The 18,835-nt window shown below is 53.0% G+C and overlaps 1 protein-coding gene across 3 annotated transcripts in view; it reads right to left on the bottom strand.

Annotated features, from left to right (window-relative positions):
* The window catches only part of LOC122547938 (tumor necrosis factor ligand superfamily member 15-like), an 85,559-nt gene extending 77,845 nt beyond the window's left edge, over positions 1-7,714 (bottom strand). For 2 of the 3 annotated variants that reach the window (XM_087978831.1, XM_087978834.1), the window contains exon 1: positions 7,410-7,714. In XM_087978831.1, the coding sequence (XP_087834957.1) occupies positions 7,410-7,649 (240 nt within the window). In that variant the 5' untranslated portion in view covers positions 7,650-7,714. The remainder of the gene's footprint in view (positions 1-7,409) is intronic. The other variant, XM_087978832.1, reaches the window with a different exon arrangement.
* Positions 7,715-18,835: the final 11,121 nt, after the last annotated feature.

Genomic DNA, 18,835 nt, shown 5'->3' with positions numbered 1-18,835 from the left:
TTATCCCGAAGAGGTCAGAGCAGGGATTATCCGGGGCGGATCTGAGCCGGGATTATCCGGGGTGGGTCTGAGCAGGGATTATCCGAGGCAGGACTGAGCAGGGATTATCCGGGGCGGGTGAGCAGGGATTATCCGGGGCAGGTCTGAGTAAGGTTTGTCCGGGGCAGGTCTGAGTAAGGTTTATCCGGGACAGGTCTGAGCAGGGATTAGCTGGGGGCAGGTCTGAGCGGGGATTATCCGGGACAGGTCTGAGCAAGGATTATCCGGGACAGGTCTGAGCAAGGTTTATCCGGGACAGGTCTGAGTAAGGATTATCCGGGGCAGGTCTGAGCAGGGATTATCCGGGGGCAGGTCTGAGTAAGGTTTATCTGGGACAGGTCTGAGCAGGGTTTGCAGGAGTCAGGAAGAAAGGGCGGGTTGAGTGGGGCGGTGACAGAATGGTGTTACTTTCTGTACTTTTCACTCTGCAGAGACAAAGCCATGATGTGCAGGCAACAACAAGGCTGCAAGCATTACTCTACGCATTGAAGGGTCAGTGCTGAGGGAGTGCTGCACTGTCAGAGGATCAGTACTGAGGGAGTGCTGCACTGTCAGAGGATCAGTACTGAGGGAGTGCTGCACTGTCAGAGAGTCAGTGCTGAAGGAGTGTCGCACTGTCAGAGGGTCAGTACTGAGGGAGTGTCGCACTGTCAGAGGATCAGTACTGAGGGAGTGCCGCACTGTCAGAGGATCAGTACTGAGGGAGTGCCGCACTGTCAGAGGGTCAGTACTGAGGGAGTGCCGCACTGTCAGAGGGTCAGTACTGAGGGAGTGCCGCACTGTCAGAGGGTCAGTACTGAGGGAGTGTCACACTGTCAGAGGATCAGTACTGAGGGAGTGCCGCACTGTCAGAGGGTCAGTACTGAGGGAGTGCCGCACTGTCAGAGGATCAGTACTGAGGGAGTGCTGCACTGTCAGAGGGTCAGTGCTGAGGGAGTGCTGCACTGTCAGAGGGTCAGTACTGAGGGAGTGTCGCACTGTCAGAGGGTCAATACTGAGGGAGTGTCGCACTGTCAGAGGATCAGTACTGAGGGAGTGTTGCACTGTCAGAGGGTCAATACTGAGGGAGTGCTGCACTGTCAGAGGATCAGTACTGAGGGAGTGCCGCACTGTCAGAGGGTCAGTGCGGAGGGAGTGCCACACTGTCAGAGGGTCATTGCTGAGGGAGTGCCGCACTGTTAGAGGGTCAGTACTGAGGGAGTGCTGCACTGTCAGAGGGTCAGTACTGAGGGAGTGCCGCACTGTCAGATGGTCAGTACTGAGGGAGTGCTGCACTGTCAGAGGGTCAGTACTGAGGGAGTGCCGCACTATCAGATGGTCAGTACTGAGGGAGTGCTGCACTGTCAGAGGGTTAGTACTGAGGGAGTGCCGCACTGTCAGAGGGTCAGAGCTGAGGGAGTGCCGCACTGTCAGAGGGTCAGTGCTGAGGGAGTGCTGCACTGTCAGAGGGTCAGTACTGAGGGAGTGCTGCACTGTCAGAGGGTCAGTACTGAGGGAGTGCCACACTGTCAGAGGGTCAGTACTGAGGGAGTGCCACACTGTCAGAGGGTCTGTACTGAGTGAGTGCTGCACTGTCAGAGGGTCTGTACTTAGGCAGTGCTGCACTGTCAGAGGGTCAGTACTGAGGGAGTGCTGCACTGTCAGAGGATCAGTGCTGAGGGAGTGCTGCACTGTCAGAGGGTCAGTACTGAGGGAGTGTCGCACTATCAGAGGGTCAGTACTGAGGGAGTGCCGCACTGTCAGAGGGTCAGTACTGAGGGAGTGCTGCACTGTCAGAGGGTCAGTACTGAGGGAGTGCCGCACTATCAGAGGGTCAGTACTGAGGGAGTGTCGCACTATCAGAGGGTCAGTACTGAGGGAGTGCTGCACTGTCAGAGGGTCAGTACTGAGGGAGTGTCGCACTATCAGAGGGTCAGTACTGAGGGAGTGCCGCACTGTCAGAGGGTCAGTACTGAGGGAGTGTCGCACTATCAGAGGGTCAGTACTGAGGGAGTGTCGCACTATCAGAGGGTCAGTGCTGAGGGAGTGCTGCACTGTCAGAGGGTCAGTACTGAGGGAGTGCCGCACTGTCAGAGGGTCTGTACTGAGTGAGTGCTGCACTGTCAGAGGGTCTGTACTTAGGGAGTGCCGCACTGTCAGAGGATCAGTACTGAGGGAGTGCCGCACTGTCAGAGGGTCAGTGCGGAGGGAGTGCCACACTGTCAGAGGGTCATTGCTGAGGGAGTGCCGCACTGTTAGAGGGTCAGTACTGAGGGAGTGCTGCACTGTCAGAGGGTTAGTACTGAGGGAGTGCTGCACTGTCAGAGGGTTAGTACTGAGGGAGTGCTGCACTCTCAGAGGGTCAGTACTGAGGGAGTGCCACACTGTCGGAGGGTCAGTGCTGAGGGAGTGCCGCACTGTCAGAGGGTCATACTGAGGGAGTGCCGCACTGTCAGAGGGTCAGTACTGAGGGAGTGCCACACTGTCAGAGGGTCAGTACTGAGGGAGTGCTGCACTGTCAGAGGGTCAGTACTGAGGGAGTGCCGCACTGTCAGAGGGTCAGTGCTGAGGGAATGCAGCACTGTTAGAGGGTCAGTACTGAGGGAGTGCTGCACTGTCAGAGGGTCAGTGCTGAGGGATTGCAGCACTGTTAGAGGGTCAGTACTGAGGGGGTATCGCAGTGTCAGAGGGTCAGTGCTGAGGGAGTGCCGCACTGTCAGAGGGTCAGTGCTGAGGGAATGCAGCACTGTTAGAGGGTCATACTGAGGGAATGCTGCACTGTCAGAGGGTCAGTACTGAGGGAATGCTGCACTGTCAGAGGGTCAGTACTGAGGGTGTGCCGCACTGTCAGAGGGTCAATGCTGAGGGAGTGCTGCACTGTCAGAGGGTCAGTACTGAGGGAGTGCTGCACTGTCACAGGGTCAGTACTGAGGGAGTGCCGCACTGTCAGAGGGTCAGTACTGAGGGAGTGCCGCACTGTCAGAGGGTCAGTGCTGAGGGAGTGCTGCACTGTCAGAGGGTCAGTACTAAGGGAGTGTCGCACTATCAGATGGTCAGTACTGAGGTAGTGCCGCACTGTCAGAGGGTCAGTACTGAGTGAGTGCTGCACTATCAGAGGGTCAGTACTGAGGGAGTGCTGCACTGTCAGAGGGTCAGTACTGAGGGAGTGCTGCACTGTCAGAGGGTCAGTACTGAGGGTGTGCCGCACTGTCAGAGGGTCAATGCTGAGGGAGTGCTGCACTGTCAGAGGGTCAGTACTGAGGGAGTGCTGCACTGTCACAGGGTCAGTACTGAGGGAGTGCCGCACTGTCAGAGGGTCAGTACTGAGGGAGTGCCGCACTGTCAGAGGGTCAGTACTGAGGGAGTGCCGCACTGTCAGAGGGTCAGTGCTGAGGGAGTGCTGCACTGTCAGAGGGTCAGTACTAAGGGAGTGTCGCACTATCAGATGGTCAGTACTGAGGGAGTGCCGCACTGTCAGAGGGTCAGTACTGAGTGAGTGCTGCACTATCAGAGGGTCAGTACTGAGGGAGTGCTGCACTGTCAGAGGGTCAGTACTGAGGGAGTGCCGCACTGTCAGAGGGTCAGTGCTGAGGGAGTGTCGCACTGTCAGAGGGTCAGTACTGGGGGAGTGTCGCACTGTCAGAGGGTCAGTACTGAGAGAGTGCTGCACTGTCAGAGGGTCAGTACAGAGGGAGTGCCGCACTGTCAGAGGGTCAGTACTGAGGGAGTGTCGCACTGTCAGAGGATCAGTACTGAGGGAGTGCCGCACTGTCAGAGGGTCAGTACTGAGGGAGTGCCGCACTGTCAGAGGATCAGTACTGAGGGAGTGCTGCACTGTCAGAGGGTCAGTGCTGAGGGAGTGCTGCACTGTCAGAGGGTCAGTACTGAGGGAGTGTCGCACTGTCAGAGGATCAGTACTGAGGGAGTGTTGCACTGTCAGAGGGTCAATACTGAGGGAGTGCTGCACTGTCAGAGGATCAGTACTGAGGGCGTGCCGCACTGTCAGAGGGTCAGTGCGGAGGGAGTGCCACACTGTCAGAGGGTCATTGCTGGGGGAGTGCCGCACTGTTAGAGGGTCAATACTGAGGGAGTGCTGCACTGTCAGAGGGTCAGTACTGAGGGAGTGCCGCACTGTCAGATGGTCAGTACTGAGGGAGTGCTGCACTGTCAGAGGGTCAGTACTGAGGGAGTGCCGCACTGTCAGATGGTCAGTACTGAGGGAGTGCTGTACTGTCAGAGGGTTAGTACTGAGGGAGTGCCGCACTGTCAGAGGGTCTGTACTGAGTGAGTGCTGCACTCTCAGAGAGTCAGTGCTGAGGGAGTGCCGCACTGTCAGAGGGTCAGTACTGAGGGAGTGCCGCACTGTCAGAGGGTCAGTGCTGAGGGAGTGCTGCACTGTCAGAGGGTCAGTACTGAGGGAGTGCTGCACTGTCAGAGGGTCAGTACTGAGGGAGTGCCACACTGTCAGAGGGTCAGTACTGAGGGAATGCTGCACTGTCAGATGATCAGTACTGAGGGAGTGCCACACTGTCAGAGGGTCAGTGCTGAGGGAGTGCCGCACTGTCAGAGGGTCAGTGCTGAGGGAGTGCCGCACTGTTAGAGGGTCAGTACTGAGGGAGTGCCGCACTGTCAGAGGGTCAGTACTGAGGGAGTGCTGCATTGTCAGATGGTCAGTACTGAGGGAGTGCCACACTGTCAGAGGGTCAGTACTGAGGGAGTGCTGCACTGTCAGAGGATCAGTGCTGAGGGAGTGCTGCACTGTCAGAGGGTCAGTACTGAGGGAGTGCTGCACTGTCAGAGGGTCAGTACTGAGGGAGTGCCGCACTGTCAGAGGGTCTGTACTGAGTGAGTGCTGCACTGTCAGAGGGTCGGTACTGAGGGAATGCTGCACTGTCAGAGGGTCAGTACTGAGGGAGTGCTGCACTATCAGAGGGTCAGTGCTGAGGGAGTGCTGCACTGTCACAGGGTCAGTACTGAGGGAGTGCTGCGCTGTCAGAGGGTCAGAACTGAGGGAGTGCTGCACTGTCAGAGGGTCAGTGCTGAAGGAGTGCTGCACCGTCAGAGGGTCAGTACTGAGGGAGTGCTGCGCTGTCAGAGAGTCAGAACTGAGGGAGTGCTGCACTGTCAGAGGGTCAGTGCTGAGGGAGTGCTGCACTGTCAGAGGGTCAGTACTGAGGGAGTGTCGCACTATCAGAGGGTCAGTACTGAGGGAGTGCCGCACTGTCAGAGGGTCTGTACTGAGGGAGTGTCGCACTGTCAGAGGGTCAGTACTGAGGGAGTGCCGCACTGTCAGAGGGTCAGTACTGAGGGAGTGCTGCACTGTCAGAGGGTTCAGTACTGAGGGAGTGCCGCACTGTCAGAGGGTCAGTACTGAGGGAGTGCCGCACTGTCAGAGGGTCTGTACTTAGTGAGTGCTGCACTATCAGAGGGTCAGTACTGAGGGAATGCTGCACTGTCAGAGGGTCTGTACTGAGGCAGTGCTGCACTGTCAGAGGGTCAGTACTGAGGGAGTGCCGCACTGTCAGAGGGTCAGTGCTGAGGGAGTGCTGCACTGTCAGAGGGTCTGTACTGGGGGAGTGCTGCACTGTCAGAGGGTCTGTACTGAGTGAGTGTCGCACTGTCAGAGGGTCAGTACTGGGGGAGTGCTGCACTGTCAGAGGGTCAGTACTGAGGGAGTGCCGCACTGTCAGAGGGTCAGTGCTGAGTGAGTGCTGCACTGTCAGAGGGTCTGTACTGGGGGAGTGCCGCACTGTCAGAGGGTCTGTACTGAGGGAGTGTTGCACTGTCAGAGGGTCAGTACTGGGGGAGTGCTGCACTGTCAGAGGGTCAGTGCTGAGGGAGTGCTGCACTGTCAGAGGATCAGTACTGGGGGAGTGCTGCACTGTCAGATGGTCAGTACTGGGGGAGTGCAGCACTGTCAGAGGGTCAGTACTGAGAGAGTGTCGCACTGTCAGTGGGTCAGTGCTGAGGGAGTGTCGCACTGTCAGAGGGTCAGTACTGAGGGAGTGCTGCACTGTCAGAGGGTCAGTACTGAGGGAGTGCCGCACTGTCAGAGGGTCAGTACTGAGGGAGTGCCGCACTGTCAGAGGGTCAGTGCTTTGGGAGTGCCGCACTGTCAGAGGGTCAGTACTGAGGGAGTGCCGCACTGTCAGAGGGTCAGTACTGGGGGAGTGCCGCACTGTCAGAGGGTCAGTACTGAGGGAGTGCCGCACTGTCAGAGGGTCAGTACTGAGGGAGTGCCGCACTGTCAGAGGGTCAGTGCTGAGGGAGTGCCGCACTGTCAGAGGGTCAGTACTGAGGGAGTGCCGCACTGTCAGAGGGTCATACTGAGGGAGTGCCGCACTGTCAGAGGTACAGTGCTGAGGGAGTGCCGCACTGTCAGAGGTACAGTGCTGAGGGAGTGCTGCACTGTCAGTGAGTCAGTGCTGAGGGAGTGCCGCACTGTCAGAGGGTCAGTACTGAGGGAGTGCCGCACTGTCAGAGGGTCAGTACTGAGGGAGTGCCGCACTGTCAGAGGGTCAGTACTGAGGGAGTGCCGCACTGTCAGAGGGTCAGTGCTGAGGGAGTGCTGCACTGTCAGAGGGTCAGTACTGAGGGAGTGCCGCACTGTCAGAGGGTCATACTGAGGGAGTGCCGCACTGTCAGAGGTACAGTGCTGAGGGAGTGCCGCACTGTCAGAGGTACAGTGCTGAGGGAGTGCTGCACTGTCAGAGGTACAGTGCTGAGGGAGTGCCGCACTGTCAGAGGTACAGTGCTGAGGGAGTGCTGCACTGTCAGAGGGTCAGTACTGAGGGAGTGCTGCACTGTCAGTGAGTCAGTGCTGAGGGAGTGCCGCACTGTCAGAGGGTCAGTACTGGGGGAGTGCTGCACTGTCAGAGGTACAGTACTGGGGGAGTGTCACACTGTCAGAGGGTCAGTACTGAGGGGAGTGCTGCACTACCTGTGGTGAGTGTGGTTCGGTCCTGACTGCCTGTCAGTGCGCTGAGCGTGTCTTTCCGAAGAGGATGAGTGTGAGAGCCGGAATGGCCTGGGGGCCGGTCTGCCTTGCAGTGTCCGGGTGGAGGGATAGGAGGGACGGGCTGGCCTGCACGCTGGGCACCGTGCCCTCTTGGACTGCACCGTCTGGTGTCTGTTTGTTCCTGTTAATTTGGGGGGATTTGAGGTTAGTCGGTGGGGATGGGCTGCTCTGGACTCGCTGCCCCCCTTCGTCCCTGTAAATTGCTGTTCCTCTGTATCCGGCTGCTGATGTTAACTGTCTGCTTGTCATTTGTACTGTTTCATAAAAATAAAGACGATGTCTGGCTGGTTCGAGGGACAGTCCGCTGGCAGCAAGTTCCCAGAACACGATAGAGAATACAGAGAGAGAGAGAGAGAGAGAGGAATTCCCTTACCTGGGAAGCAAACCTGCGCACGTACAGGGCCAGAGCAATGTTGGAGATGATGAAGAGAGCACTCACCACCAAGGAATAGGACATGAGGTGCTTTTCAATGCAGCCCTTTAACGGCATAGTGTCCGTGTGGATGGACTCTTGCTGTGCTCTGAGTGTGAGCCGTTTCCCCCAACATCCTCCCAGGGGGAAAGCACAGTCCGGGCTGGGGGCGGGACTGGGGAATTTCCAAAGTGGATTCATTCAATCCTTTCGAGAGCAAGGAAATTGGAAAGCGGAGCGCCCTGGCCCGGGATGTCCATCCAGCCCTTTACCCCGAGTGTCGCCAGCTCTCATTGAGCGGCACACACTCAACCAAATTCATCCAAACGCCTCCCCACCAGCGTCCCAATTCCCGGAGTGACCCAGAGCGGAGAGGGGGGACAGCGAGCTGTCCAGGCTCACTGAAGAGAGAGGGAGGGAGAGACAGAGTGGGCAGTGAGGACTGCAGCTGCTTGGACAGACACAAGAGAGATGCAAGAAATATAACAGAGAGAGAAGTGGGGAGGGGGGCCTCGGGGAGCTGTGAGAAACACACCAGGATACACAGAGTGAGCAAACAGAAATAGGCCATTCAGCCCCTCAACCCTGCCCCAGCATCCTATACGACCATGGCTGACCATGCAACCTGAGTATCCCATTCCCTCCCCTTCCCCATACCCCGCCCCCCCCCCCCATCCCTTTAACTGCAAGGGCCACCTCCAGCTCCCTCTTGAATCTATCTCATGAACTGGCCCCAGCAGCTTCCTGTGGGAGAGAATTCCATCGGTTCCCAACTCTCTGAGTGAAGAAATCCTTCCTTGTCCCAGTCCTGAATGGCCTACCCTTTATTCACAGACCCTGAGCCCGAGTTCGTTACATCCCCAGCTTCAGGAACATTTCTTCCTGCACCGAACCTGCCCAGTCCCATCAGGATTTGATCTATTTCTCTGCCATCCTCCCTCCTCCATCTAAATTCCAGCGAGTACAAGCCCAGTCTTTCCTCATAGCTCAGTCCTATGCTTCAGGCTCTCTGCCTTTATTCCTGATGAAGGGCTTTTGCCCGAAACGTCGATTTTGCCTGTCCTCGGATGCTGCCTGAATTGCTGTGCTCTTCCAGCACCACTAATCCACATCCTGGGAATCAGTCTGGTGAACATTCAGTGGGATCCCTTACTGGTTAGACTGTCCTTCCCCAGACTGGGAGACCACTGCTGGCTCACAGCGCCAGGGACCCAGGTTTGATTCCAGCCTTGGGCGACTGTCGTGTGGAGTTTGCACATTCTCCCCATGTCTGTGTGGGTTTCCTGACGGTGCTCCGGTTTCCTCCCACAGTCCAAAGATGTGCAGGTCAGGTGTATTGGCCATGGGAAATTGCCCACAGTGTTAGGTGGGAGAAAGTGAGGACTGCAGATGCTGGAGATCAGAGCTGAAAAATGTGTTGCTGGAAAAGCTGCCTGACCTGCTGCGCTTTTCCAGCAATACATTTTTCAGCGTAGTGTTAGGTGCATGAGTAGGGGTATGGGTCTGGGTGGGTTACTCTTTGGAGGGTTGGTGTGGACATGTTGGGCCAAAGGGCCAGTTTCCGCGCTGTAGGGAATCTCATCTAATCTAAATACCCAAGGTGTGGCCTCACCAAGACCCTGGATAACTGCAGCGAGAGACCTGGTGCACAGACCGAAAGAGAGATGGTTTCACTGCCCCTGCAGAGTCCAGTTGGCAGGATGTCCCAGCTCAGACAGCTCACCATTGCACCTTGTATTTCCTCATTCACCCAGAGGGTGGGGAGCTGTGGAACTCCCTGCCACAGAGAGAGAGGTTGAGGTCAAAACACTGAATGTTTTCAAGCAGGAGTTAGATATGGTTTTTGAGGGTAAAGGGTCAAAGGGTTTGAGGAGGAGGAAGGAACGTGATACTGAGTTTGATGATTTGCCATGACCATATTGAATAGTGGGGCAGTCTCGACGGGCTGAACGGCCTCCTCCTGCTCCTATGTTCTGTGTTTAAAAACACCTTCAATGGATTTCTTTGCTTGTTTAGGAATACACTGGACATTTCAGGTTCCACTCCCCACCCCACCTTCAACAAATTTAAGGTCAGCAGCAGCTTCACGAGATCAATACTGTCGCTAACCATCATCAGGAAAATAATTTGTCAGAATATTTTGCAACTTTCTTTCACAAGTTAACAATTGTCAGATGGTAGACCACATTGTGACAGGCACTGGTCAAACTCCAGTCCTCACATTGTGGCTGGGTCCCCCCAGCCAGTTATTGCCTTCCTGCTGCAGAGTTTGAGAGGCGCTATAAGAATGCACATTCTGCTCTCTCACCTTGCTGCACCCCGTCAATATGTGATTTAACATATGTGTCCTTTGCTCCTTGTGTCATGTGATGCAGTTGGCCAACATTTGTTGCTCAGGTCTTCAGACAGTGATAGTGAGCTGCTTTCAGGAGCTACATCTGGTGTACAGACCCCACCATGCTGTTAGAAAGGGAGTTCCTGAGTCTGGACCCAGACACCTAGATGGAACATAAGTCAGGAACACAAATCAAGAACACAGTGTTCCCCTGTGTCTGCTGCCCGTGTCCTTCAGCTTGATGGAGGTAATAGGTTTGAAAGAGCCTTAGTGAGTTGTTACAGTGCATCTTGTGGATGGTATACACCGCTGCTACTGAGTAACGGTGCTGAAGGGACTGACTGTTGAAGCTGGAGTCAATTGAGTGGGGGCTGCTTGGTCCTGGATGATGTCAAGCTTCTTGAGTGTTGTTGGAGGTGTCCCCATCCAGGCAAGCGGGGAGTATTCCCCCACACTCCTGACTCGGGCCTTGTGGATGCTAGGCAGGCTTTGGAGAGACAGTAGGTGAGTCAATTGCCTGGCCTGCTCTTGTAGCCAGTTATTTCTATGGCTAGCGAGTGTGTTGCTGGAAAAACACAGCAGGTCAGACAGCATCCGAGGAGCAGGAAAATCGATGTTTCGGGCCAGAGCCCTTCATCAGACTCTGGCCCGAAACTCGACTCTCCTGCTCCTCGGATGCTGTCTGACCTGCTGTGCTTTTCCAGCAACGCACTCTCAACTCTGACCTCCAGCATCTGCAGACCTCACTGTCTCCTATTTCTATGGCTAGTTCAGTTCAGCTCTGGTCAATGGTAATTGCAGAGTGACAGTAATGTCATTGAATTTCTTGGTGGGGTCGGGCGTGGTGGGGTTTAGTGGATGTCAGATTTAACAGGAAGGAATAAACATTTCTTTCTGCTGGTTCATGTTAAGTGCTGGGATTTCATATATTTTTAATTAAGTAATTTCCTGCCTGCTGGGTGGTAGGGTGGGGAAGGTTTATATCCATTTCCAGTCAGATATCGTTTCCTCAAACCTTCTCGGAACACTCTGAGTGGCCATCCCTTCCTTCCCTCCCATCGTCTGCGATGGCATTGTCATGGTATGACCTCATACTGTTGACACAAGCATTTTGGCATTTTGAGTAATTCCTTTTAGAGTCCTAGAGTCATAGAACTGTACAGCACAGAAACAGACCCTTCGGTCCAACACGTCCATACCAAACTGATAGCCCAAGTTATCTAGTCCCATTTGCCAGCACTTGGCCCATATCCCTCTAAACTTTCTTATTCATATACCCATCCAGGTGCCTTTGAAATGTTGTAATTTGATTCTGAAGTCATAGAGTCATACAGCATGGGTACAGACCCTTCGTGCCATCTGTCTTTCTGAAATGACTGTCCCACTGGCTTAAATTTAGCCCATGTCCCTCTAAACCCTTCTACCTCTGTACTTGTCCAAACAGCTTTCAAATGTTCTAATTGTAGCTGCCTCCACCACTTCTGCTGGCAAGTCCTTCCACCTACACACCAGCCTGTGGGTGAATAAACTGCCCCTTGTTTTTCCGGTGGACTGTTGAAAAGGCAACAAGAGATAAAGTGTTGGAAAAATGGTCTGTTTCCAATAAACCTCATACACAGACCCTTGCGAAATTGACATTTTATTTATTTCACGATATCATGGGAAGGGGACAATGACCTCTCCCCTCGGAATGACCGCTCCCCTCGGAATGACCACTCCCCTCGAAATGACCTCTCCCATCGGAATGATCTCTCCCCTCGGAATGACCACTCCCCTCGGAATGACCTCTCCCCTCGGAATGACCACTCCCTTCGGAATGACCGCTCCCCTCGGAATGACCACTCCCCTCAGAATGACCACTCCCCTCGGAATGACCTCTCCCCTTGGAATGACCTCTCCCCTTGGAACGACCTTTCCCCTCGGAATGACCTTTCCGCACTCATGAGCCCTAGCCCCCAGCGCCCAGCTGCAGGCGTATACAGTTCATAAACAGTTACAAATGGCTGCCTCTTGATAACAGAATAATACAGGCCTCACTACGTTAGATAGTTTAACAATATTAAAAGGGCTAACAACACTACTCGTCTAAGACCATTGATGAGTTAAACAGTTGAAACTGATCGGGTCGCAACCTTTTAGTGGTGAGACACAATCAATATTAAATAGTTTGGTGCCATCTTGCCTGCAGGAGTATTGTTTCAGCTAGAGTCCCCATGGAGAGAGAGACCCCCTGGGGGACTCATCAGTGGGTGTGGAGGTGCAACAGAACTGTCAGTGAGAGGGTGATTTAACTAATGTGTTTTGTCCAGTCAGGGAAATGGCTTTCACAGCCAAATCCAGTCAGTGGCTTGCACGTCTCCTCTAAGCAGGGAAAATGGCTTCCACGGTCAGAATGGTTTCCCTTCTCCCACATAAAGGAATGTGCTTCTTGGGGTAAGGGGACAGTGGACGCTATGAGGGGTTAGGGTGTGCTTTCCATTTCAGAAGGACCTGTGCCCTGAGATTATCCGACAATCTGTTGCCGTGCACACAGGCTTCATGTCCAGTAATACCTCCAGTATTTTGGTATAGAGTCATAGAGCCATCTCTTCAAGATAGCGGTGGAGTAGGGAAGGGGCTGAATCCGAGATTCGTCCGCTCTCATCAACTTTGTTCTCTTTCCTTCTTTTTTCTCTTTGGCTCTTTCTTTTCGCTTCCATGCCTTTCGTTTCAAGAGCGGAGAGCAGCGGGTGAGGGAGGAGGCCTCACGATGGACATGCAGGACACGGATCCAGCCCACCCAGGGTCTCCCGGCGAGGGAGGAGCAGGTTCCAGGCTGACTCCCCCCAACCCCACCACCCTGCCTGGCTGACCAGGACTCAGGGGCTAGGCTGAGGGTCCAGGTCCTCGTTGGGCCCAGCTACCTGGAGGAGGAGGGGTGGGTGTCTTGGCATAGTGCAACAGTCTCCCAGCATTGAGGCCTCTTCCTCGTGTGAAGATCTCCTTCGTCTTCAGCTTCCAGGCATTCCAGCGGCCTGGCACGCTGTCTCAGCCAGGAATCATGAAGACATAGAGGCCTACAGCATGCAGGCAGGCCCTTCGGCCCAACCAGCCCATGCTACCCAGTTTTAACAATTAAACTATTCCCAGAAATGGCGGGCTCTGCCTGGAATGAAGGTCTCATCCCGGAATGAAGGTCTCATCCCAGAATAGCGGTCTCATCTCAGAATGAAGGTCTCATCCCAGCTGCCTCTTCAGGATATTCTGCCATTCCTTATTGGATTTCCCTGAGCCCAGGAACCGCTAACTGAACTGTGATGAAATGTGTCTGAATATTACGTTCCGTTTATGATTATGTATGACTTCTGTCACTGATGTGGGAGCCATGTTGGGGAAATTTAGAAAACGTTTCCCTATAGTTTTCGTGTAAAAGTACACGCAACAATAAGTTTTTATTCTATTCCATTCTATTTTAAAGTTCCCACCTTATGTTATTAAATCCTTCTGTGTCTTTCTCTCTCTCTCGGTCTCTCTTATTGCCTGGAGTCTCTTGCCTCTTGAAGTTTATCCAGTCTCTTTCAACAGTGATTTCGCTGATTTGACTTGTTTCTCAGTAACTAGAGAGGAAGACACTTTATTTCTTTTTACCTACAGACGCAGGGTGTCGAGCACACATTCTCAGGCTTTGTCTCTGCAGTGCACAGTGTAGTGCTGAAATCTCAAAATGAGATAAGTCTGTCTTGCCAAGCACCTCCCAAGAATAGATAGCTGCCCCCAACTGGTTCTGCAAGTTCAACACCTTCACAGCACACACGCCTCTTTTAAAATGCAGGGAATTCCGTAACGCCGGAAACACTGCAGCCTAGTCTGTCCCAGGGAACTGCACTGTGAAAATAATCAGTCATCTGTTCAGGTGATGCTGACCGTGAATAAACCGGGAAACTGACCAGCACCTCCTGCAGAAACTGACAGGGCCTTGCAATTTCACCCAAGAGTGCGCCTCTGACAGTGAAGCACGCCTGCTGTGCTGCGGGCTGAGGGGGAATGATCCGAGTGCTCTGTCCTGGCACAACAGGGAGTTTCACTGACTTGAAGCGAATTTCAGGTCAACCCAATTGGGTACTCACATGGGGGATATCGCACGCTGCAGGGCGATGGCACAGTTCCCCCTCGGGCTTTTTATCTCCAAGCTGCCCCCCTCCCAAGGGGATGGGGGGGGGGGGGTGGGGGAGGTGCGGGGCAGCAGATTTTCAGCAAATATTTCTGTAAACCTGATGTTTTTCTGGAAAGTGCTACAGGTCTGTTGGGGGTTGGTGATGTTGAAGGTTGGGGGGGTGGGGTCGGTTGGGGGGGGTGGGGTCGGTTGGGGGGTGGTCTCGTGTTGGAGAGTCAGGTGCTTTCCTTCAAATGGTTTGAGTCATGTCTGATGGAAATCTCTACCCGGGTTTGAAACTGATCTCTTGAGGTCCCCTTTATTTAACGCTGAAAATGAAACCTGATTGAGGGAAAGCGTGGGGACTTCCCACACCTGGGCAGAGATGCAGAGAAAGTTTACATCAGACAGCGAGGATGAATGTGGAGACGCAATATAAAGCAGAGGCCCTCTTTGAAAAGCCGCATGTCAAGTGTTATAGCGAGGTACAGCACGCAAACAGACCCTGCAGTCCAACATGTCCATATCAAGCAGATATCCTAAACTGACCTAGTCCCATTTGCCAGCACTTGGTCCATGTCCCTCCAAACCCTTCCTGTTCATATACCCATCCAGATGCCTCTTAAATGATGCAGTTGTACCAGCCTCCACCACATTCTCTGGCAGCTCATTCCATACACGTACCACCCTCTGCGTGAAAAGGTTACTCCTTTCGGTCCCTTTTAAATCTCACCCCTCTCCCCCCTAAACCTATGTCCTCTAGTTTTGGACTCCTCCACCCCAGGGAAAACACCTTGCCTATTCACCCTGCCCATGCCCCTCATGACTGTATAAACTTCAATATGGTCACACCTCAGCCTCCGACACTCCAGGGAAACAAGTCATAGGGTGGGTATGAGCATTTGTCATTCAAGGTGACAGACAGAGCTGTTCATAAAGCATGCAGATTCTCAGCTCCATCATCCCAGATTTTATTTGTGCTTTCAGATCCCTTTGCTGCTCAGGGGTTAGCACTGCTGCCTCACAGCGCCAGGGACCCAAGCTCGACTCCAGCCTCGGGTGATTGACTGTGTGGAGTTTGCACATTCTCCCCGTGTCTGCGTGGGTTTCCTCTGAGTGCTCCGGTTTCCTCCCACAAGCCAAAGATGTGCAGGTTAGAGTGCATTGGCCATGGTAAATTATCCATAGCGTTTCAGGATGTGCAGGTTAGAACGGATTGGCCATGCTAAATTGTACAGTGTTCAGGGATTTGTAGGTTAGGTGCATTAGTCGGGGTGAAATATAGAGTAATAGGGTAGGGGAATGGGTATGGCTAGAATACTCTTCAATGGGTCGGTGTGTGCACGTTGGGCCGAATGGCCTAATTCTAATTTGGCAGTTGCCTCCCCAAAACCCCATCTCCTCAAGGTGCTCCTTTGAAGCTGCCCCATGGTCCAAACCCCTGATTTCCTGTTCTGATATCACCTCGGGGTGTCACCCCCAGGAGCAGAGAGTCTGGTATGGGTCAGTGTTTTCCAGGGACAAGCAAGTCCCCAGGGTGACAAGCAGAACATCCCAAACCTCTCTTCAAAATGGTGACCTTCCAATATGAGCAAACAATCGGGAGGAGGCCATTCAGCCCCTCAAGATGACCCTGCCTTGCGATAAGATCTGAGCTGATCTGACTGTGGCATCACCTCTATCTTCCTGCCTACTCACCCCATTATCCTCTGACTCCCTAGCGAACAAAATATCTCAATCTACCCCCACACCCCCAACCTTGGCCTTAAAAACAATGTCGACACCTGTACCACAAAGACTCAAAATCCACAGGGAGGGAGAAACATTGCACTTTAGCCAAAGAGGAGAAGTTTTTATTACATTTTGAAACAGTGTACTTGAGATTTTCACATCCCACTTCAGGAAGCACTCGCAGTTTAACGTCATTTCCCTGGGATGGATTGGCCATAGGAAATTGCCCATAGTGTTCAGGGATGTGCAGGTTAGGGTGGATTGGCCATGGGAAATTGTCCCATAGTGTTCAGGGATGTGCAGGTTAGGGTGGGTTGGCCATGGGAAATTGCCCATAGTGTTCAGGGATGTGCAGGTGAGGGGATTGGCCATGGGAAATTGCCCATAGTGTTCAGGGATGTGCAGGTTAGGTGGATTGGCCATGGGAAATTGCCCCATAGTGTTCAGGGATGTGCGGGTTAGGTGGATTGGCCGTGGGAAATTGCCCATAGTGTTCAGGGATGTGCAGGTGAGGGGATTGGCCATGGGAAATTGCCCCATAGTGTTCAGGGATGTGCAGGTTAGGTGGATTGGCCATGGGAAATTGCCCCATAGTGTTTAGGGATGTGCAGGTTAGGGTGGGTTGGCCGTGGGAAATTGCCCATAGTGTTCAGGGATGTGCAGGTTAGGGTGGATTGGCCATGGGAAATTGCCCCATAGTGTTCAGGGATGTGCAGGTTAGGGTGGGTTGGCCGTGGGAAATTGCCCATAGTGTTCAGGGATGTGCAGGTTAGGGTGGATTGGCCATGGGGAATTGCCCATAGTGTTCAGGGATGTGCATGTTAGGTGGATTGGCCATGGGAAATTGCCCATAGTGTTCAGGGATGTGCAGGTTAGGTGGATTGGCCATGGGAAATTGCCCCATAGTGCTCAAGGATGTGCAGGTTAGGGTGGATTGGCCATGGGAAATTGCCCATAGTGTTCAGGGATGTGCAGGTTAGGGTGGATTGGCCATGGGAAATTGTCCCATAGTGTTCAGCTATGAAGAGGAGCTGGATAAGTTCGGGTTGTTTTCTATGGAGCACAGAAGATTGAGGGGGACACTGATGGAGCTGTTACTGAGGGTCTTTGACAAGGTTTGTTCCCCTTAATGGAAGGGTCAATACCAACAGGAAGAGGCCTAGTAGTGTCATGGTGGTATTCTTAACTCTGAGGCAACAAGGCCTGGATTCAACTCCAGAAACAGGTAGAACATTTCTGAACAATTTAATTAAAAATATCTTGACCAATGGGGCTCCCGTGTTCTTTTCTTCCCCACTCAGTGTGCGGTGGGAATCTGGTCTGGATTGCCCAACAAGGGGAGCTGAAGTGGAGGAACTTGCAATCTTTAAAACTTGCATGGATGATAATCTTCATAGAATATCTCCTGTATGGAAACAGGCCATTCAGCCAAACACTGACACTCTGAAGAGTGTCCCACCCAGACTCACCCCCTACCCTATCACTGTAACCCAGCGTTACCCATGACCAATCCACCCTAACCTGCACATCCCTGAACACTATGGGACAATTTCCCATGGCCAATCCACCCTAACCTGCACATCCCTGAACACTATGGGCAGTTTCCCATGGCCAATCCACCCTAACCTGCACATCCCTGAACACTATGGGACAATTTCCCATGGCCAATCCCCTAACCTACACATCCCTGAACACTATGGGACAATTTCCCATAGCCAATCCACCCTAACCTGCACATCCCTGAACACTATGGGACAATTTCCCATGGCCAATCCACCTAACCCGCACATTCCTGAACACTATGGGACAATTTCCCATGGCCAATCCACCTAACCTGCACATCCCTGAACACTATGGCCAATTTAGCAATGCCAATCCACCTAACCTGCACATCCCTGAACACTATGGCCAATTTAGCAATGCCAATCCACCTAACCTGCACATCCCTGAACACTATGGGACAATTTCCCACGGCCAATCCACCTAACCTACACATCCCTGAACACTATGGGACAATTTCCCATGGCCAATCCCCTAACCTGTACATCCCTGAACACTATGGGCAGTTTCCCATGGCCAATCCACCCTAACCTGCACATCCCTGAACACTATGGGCAATTTCCCATGGCCAATCCCCTAACCTGTACATCCCTGAACACTATGGGACAATTTCCCATGGCCAATCCACCCTAACCTGCACATCCCTGAACACTATGGGGCAATTTGCCATGGCCAATCCCCTAACCTGCACATCCCTGAACACTATGGGACAATTTCCCATGGCCAATCCCCTAACCTGCACATCCCTGAACACTATGGGCAATTTCCCATGGCCAATCCACCCTAACCTGCACATCCCTGAACACTATGGCCAATTTAGCACGGCCAATCCCCTAACCTGCACATTCCTGAACATTATGGGACAATTTCCCATGGCCAATCCCCTAACCTGCACATCCCTGAACACTATGGGCAATTTCCCATGGCCAATCCACCCTGACCTGCACATTTTTGGACTGTGGGAGGAAACTGGAGCAGCTGGAGGAAACCCACACAGACATGGGGAGAATGTGCAAACTCCACACAGACAGTCACCCGAGGCTGGAATCGAACCTGGGTCCCTGGCGCTGTGAGCCAGCAGTACATATCACTGAGCCACCACTTGAACACTTAGCATAATATTCATGGCTATGAGTCATGTGCGGGAAAATGGGTCCAGTAGAAACTTAGAGTAGTCCTTTTTGAACCAGTACAGTTGGCCAGCCTGAATGGCCTATTCTGTACTGTCTGATTCCATGATCAAACATGATAACAATATCACCAGGAGTGCAGCAATAAACTGGGACAGCCAGCTTACATTCACAATCTTGTGTCGAAACCACAACCATGAAGCAAGTGGGAAATGAGAACCCAGCTGACTGAGCCACAGCTGACACTCCCTGATCACCCGGGACACTGTCCGAGTTCCCAAAACTGCTACACTTAGGGTCAGTCCAAACCAAACCCTTACGTAATCAAACAAGTCAGACCCAAGTGGAACTCGTGATCTGTAACAGTTGCCCATCACTAAGTTTCTGGGACTTTTAAATTTTGAAAATATACTTTATTCACAAAATATCTTTATATACACACACAGTCACAAATGCAGCTCAGTTCTTTAGAGTAGCATATGAAGAAACAAGCAAACAT

The sequence above is a fragment of the Chiloscyllium plagiosum genome, unplaced genomic scaffold (genome assembly GCF_037043375.1).
Source record: "Chiloscyllium plagiosum isolate Xiang-an unplaced genomic scaffold, Cpla_swu_hap1 HiC_scaffold_35, whole genome shotgun sequence".
Lineage (NCBI taxonomy): Eukaryota > Metazoa > Chordata > Chondrichthyes > Orectolobiformes > Hemiscylliidae > Chiloscyllium > Chiloscyllium plagiosum.
Note: the sequence above shows the minus strand (reverse complement) of the source record. Positions and strands in the feature narration are given on the sequence as shown.